Source organism: Fukomys damarensis, unplaced genomic scaffold (assembly GCF_012274545.1).
Source record: "Fukomys damarensis isolate Sample0158 unplaced genomic scaffold, DMR_v1.0_HiC HiC_scaffold_18, whole genome shotgun sequence".
In the NCBI taxonomy this organism is placed as follows: Eukaryota; Metazoa; Chordata; class Mammalia; order Rodentia; family Bathyergidae; genus Fukomys; species Fukomys damarensis.
The window spans coordinates 391,488-395,972 of NW_022900930.1; the positions used below are offsets into that span (position 1 = coordinate 391,488).

General features: G+C 42.5%; 1 protein-coding gene and 1 long non-coding RNA gene across 3 annotated transcripts in view; one reads left to right on the plus strand and one right to left on the minus strand.

The window, feature by feature from the left end:
* Positions 1-365: 365 nt before the first annotated feature.
* On the minus strand, positions 366-4,127 carry LOC104861129. 2 transcript variants are annotated; one of them, XR_004517828.1, is made up of 2 exons: positions 4,041-4,127; positions 366-3,653 (listed from the first exon to the last, which is right to left on the minus strand). It is a non-coding gene; the product is annotated as an uncharacterized LOC104861129 (long non-coding RNA). The 2 variants fall into 2 exon arrangements; XR_002025278.2 differs by lacking the exon at positions 4,041-4,127 and adding an exon at positions 3,809-3,984.
* Positions 4,128-4,306: 179 nt separating this feature from the next.
* Positions 4,307-4,485, plus strand: part of Thap1 (THAP domain containing 1) — a 14,140-nt gene continuing 13,961 nt past the window's right edge. Inside the window, exon 1 of the mRNA XM_010622444.3 lies at positions 4,307-4,392. Coding sequence (XP_010620746.1) covers positions 4,322-4,392 — 71 coding nt within the window. The 5' untranslated portion in view covers positions 4,307-4,321. The remainder of the gene's footprint in view (positions 4,393-4,485) is intronic.

Here is a 4,485-nt window from a genome sequence, read left to right on the forward strand (position 1 = left end):
GTAGCTTCGTGCAAAAACCCTGGGTTCAAAGTCAAGTACCACAAAGGGGGTGGGGGAGGAGGAAGAGAATTTTAACCAGCCAGTAAATGGCTGAGGAAAATCCAACTACACTGGCTGGTCTCATTCTGGGTTAGTAATTAGATCAGCACTCCACACTCGCTGATGCTATTGCTTCTTCAGGAGCTTGCATTCTCAACCTCTAGGATTACTTTATACTTTCTCTTCAGACATTCCCCAGTCTTGTAACCACACAATTTCCCAGTTTCCTAAGTCTGTCTTCCCTTCCCAACGACAGAAATGATCCCTGAAAGTATAGCCTTCAATCTTACCCTTCCAAATCCTTTTATCTTATTGGGGGAAATAGCTTTTTTTTTTTTTTTTCCATTTAGGTCATTTTCATCTCAGATATAGCCCTTGCCTCACCATCTATCTGAATACTGAAGCCAGACATTCAAACTAGAAACTCAAGCCCAAGTCACTCGTGGATAGTTCAATTCCTATGTTCCTAACTCTCATAACCATTCATCAGCAAACTGTAGCATTTTTACCACCTAAATGTCTAAAATTGCACTACTCCCTCTGCAACCACATTGGTCCAATCTACTACCACCTCTTTTCCTCATTTGCAAGAGCCTTTGTTGTTGTTTTGGTACCAGGGATCAAACTCGGGATCTTGCACTTACATGTAAGCACAGTGCCACTGAGCTAAATTCCCAGCCTGCAACAGCCTCTTAATTTAAATGCTCACTTGCACTTCTGTTCTTCTTGAAGTCATTTCTCAGTAGGCAGAATGACCTTTTAAAAATGTTTATTAGAGGCTGGGGATGTAGTTCAGTGGCAGAGCAGTTGACTACCAAGTGTGAAGCCCTTAATTCAATCTCTAACACCACAAAAAGAAAAAAAAAAGTACAATATCAGTTTGTTTCCCTGCCTAATATGGTGATTACTTTTCCACTGCACCTGATATCTTAACAGGTAACTGCATGCTCACTTCATTTCCTCACTACTGCTCTCATGGCTTTGTCATTCAGTTCATAGAATACAGAACTCTTGACGCCTGGTACTATCAGACCTGAATCAGGGCCTTAGCACACATTCCCTCTGCCTGGAATGGTCCCTCCAGCCTCACCTTCATTCCTCATCATCAGGATGATAAAAATCATCCTGATTTTCAGGTTAAAGGTTCTGTCACTCCATGGAGTAGGTTTGTGAACTCCTGTCACAGAAAACAATTTCAGGACTTGTTAGAGGTACAGCCAGGTTTATGAAGCAGAGTTAGGTAAACACAGAATTCTGGCTTGTGCAATTGGAAGGGACTACTAATGAAATTTAGACTGGTACCTCACAAAAGACAGAGACCAGCCATTATGAATTTGGTAAGGTGGGCCAGGGTTTGGTCACTTATTCTCAGTTCCTGCTTTGTAGCTCTGGAGGGATCCTTACAGCTTGAAAGACAATTAGTCCCCATGAGATGGTTGTTCTTGCTTAGTAGGAGGATACCCTGCTTTCCATATGAGGCATCTGCGCCTCTTTGGGAGAGGTGGTATCATGGGTGATCTGTAAGCCTCTGCTTTTCCTAGAACCCAAGATGATTAGAACAATGGCTGGAGACTTGTTAGCACTGTGATTCAGGGGTCTAGAAATTGTTGCTTTGAAAGCTATGCCTTATAAATCCTTAAAATCTCTTCCAGTACTCTTTATCTTGGTGTCCTCTGTCTTACAAGAGAATGAGACAAGGTAAGTAATTTAGGGCTAACAAGCTATTGCAGTAAATACTCCTTTAGTATTTATTATACATATCTATATGAAGAACCGAGCTCTCAAAATTCTTTTGTTAAGTTTAAGGTATTTAAGGAAACAAACAAAATCAAGTTTCCTTGTCCTTCTTCTGATTCGACCCTACCTCTGGTCACTCCTCACATAACTACTCTACATAAAGTAAGAAGTGACATTTCTCTCTCCAATATGCACTCTGACGGCACTTCCCATGTATTGAGGCACCTTAACACAATGTTATTTTACTTCCACTTTTTTCTTGACTGCCTTCCCCTCACCAGAAAACAAGCCCCGTGAAGAAAGAAATGTTAGTCTGCCTAATGTAGTAGTTTAGTTATTACTAGTAGACAGTTAGAACATCCTAACCATAGGGTCAGATAACAGAACTGATTCAAGCAGCTGGTTAATCTAGCAGCCAGCTAGGCTTAGAAACGTAAAAAGAAAACACAAGGAGGATAAAAGGTTAGAATAGAGGACAGACTTTTTGTACCCAGAAAGAAACTTACCAGAGTATACTAAGTTGCCTTTGATAACCAATTTTTAAACTCTGAATTCATTACCTTTGAAACAACCACCGCCCATTGACATAATGTTATGACAAAGAAAGCCTGTAGGACTTCTTTCCACCCAGAGCTTTCTTTTATTATTTCTAATAAATACTCTACATTCCTCCTTTTGTTGTCAAATTTATTCTTCAATTTTGGGAGGCAAAGAATTCAGATTTTTACAAAAGTAACTGTTTTACTAACATACACATAATGTATTGACATAATGTTATGACAAAGAAAGCCTGTAGGACTTCTTTCCACCCAGAGCTTTCTTTTATTATTTCTAATAAATACTCTACATTCCTCCTTTTGTTGTCAAATTTATTCTTCAATTTTGGGAGGCAAAGAATTCAGATTTTTACAAAAGTAACTGTTTTACTAACATATACCCAGATATAGCATAATGCCTACCACCATAGTAGTGGCTTAATGAATAAAAGGAAAACCAGGATGATGCAATGAAAGATCAATTCTCTTTCACTGTTACCCAGATACCAGAGCCCAACCTTTGGACTGTCCCAGGCTATCTACAGGCAACACATTTTTTTTTTTTCCCCTTCAGCATTTTAAGACAGGGTCTGGGTATTCCAGACTGGCCTTGAACTTGCCGCAATCTTCCTGCATCAGTTTCCTGAATGGTGATACACGTGTGCATCACTAAATCCTGCTGAAAATGTTCATTTTAAAACTTGTATTACCCCTCTCAAAAGCCTGTTACGGGGATGGTAGAGTGCAGTGCTTGCTTAGCACACATAAGCATCTGGGTTTGATCTCCTAGCGTCCTTTCTAACCTCATCTTATATTTGTTCCCCAGAAAACTATGAGGGCCTGATAAGAATACTGATGAAAAGGGACAGAATTAAAGAGGTACTTATTTTATTCTAAAAAGTAACCCAGTGATAAAGGGGTTTTATGGGTAATTCCAAGGTTTCTGGTCTAGGGAGCTGTTTACAGTTAACCCAGATGAAAATTCAGAAGTCTGAACGCATTTACGAAGGAAATAAAACATTTAAAAAATCATGGCACTCGCTTGAATTCAAAAGGCAAGGTGCTCAGAGAAGGAGGGCAAAAGTTAGAATCCTGGGGGAAACGTCAACATTTAAGGTATCAGAAACAGTACAGCCCAAGGACCATGGAATTAGTCAACAGTCCACTCCCCAGGCTCGAGACTACACAAGAGGGGCAGGGAAGCAGGTTGTACCCGCGGTTTCAAAGAAGACAAAAGCACTCGAAATTTCGCGTCCACGAAAAGCCTTCAGAAGTGCTTCTGTCTGGGCAGCACATACGGTCTTCTTTCCATGCTAAAAATCCTCGCCTCGAAGGGTCTACCTGAAGAGACAGGTAATGAGATAAAGATTAGCACTCTTTGGAACAGGTCCACACATCATCTGCAGCCGCCATTCTAAAGCAATGGGGACAAAGGCAACAATTTCAGCTATACACTGGTTTCCTTTAAATCATCAGACCCAACAGTCCGTATTTACCACGGTAAGCCGTCTAGGAAAACCGTACAGACAAATCAGGGCAGAAGATCGCCCGAGGTGGCGGAAGTACTAGAACGAATTTCGGGCGTTAGACCTCGTCTCCTTGCGCAAATACGCCTTTTCTCGCGGCGTATACCCCGGAAATCCTGCCCACTTCCGCAACGCTAAGCACGCCGCAGGACATGACTTGTCTTAGCCAATGGTGTGCTTGGCAGGAAACGTAACCTCTGACCTCCGGGCTAATCAGAGAAGGTGAATAACTCCTCGCGAGAGGTGAGGCTGAAGCTGACTCCGCCATCTTGGAGATGGGAGACGGGTGATGGCTGTGGTCCTTCCGCTAATGCAAACAACAAAACAAGCAAAGTAGTCACTCCCAAGAGTGGCTATCATCCCTGTAACAGTTCATGAAAAGCTACAGAAGAAGCAAGTGTCTCAAAAGTCGAGCTCAGCAACACTGAAAGCTCGTTTACTTGCCTTCTAGGGCGGCAGAAGTGAAGTTACAGACCCACAAGAATGGTGCAGTCCTGTTCCGCCTACGGCTGCAAGAACCGATATGATAAGGATAAGCCTGTTTCTTTCCACAAGTGAGTAAATCTCGCGGCTAATACAGCGGCCCCAGCTAGGTCTGAGAGCGCGCGGCCGGCTGCCGGGGCGGAGCCATGCGCGTGTCCGCGCGA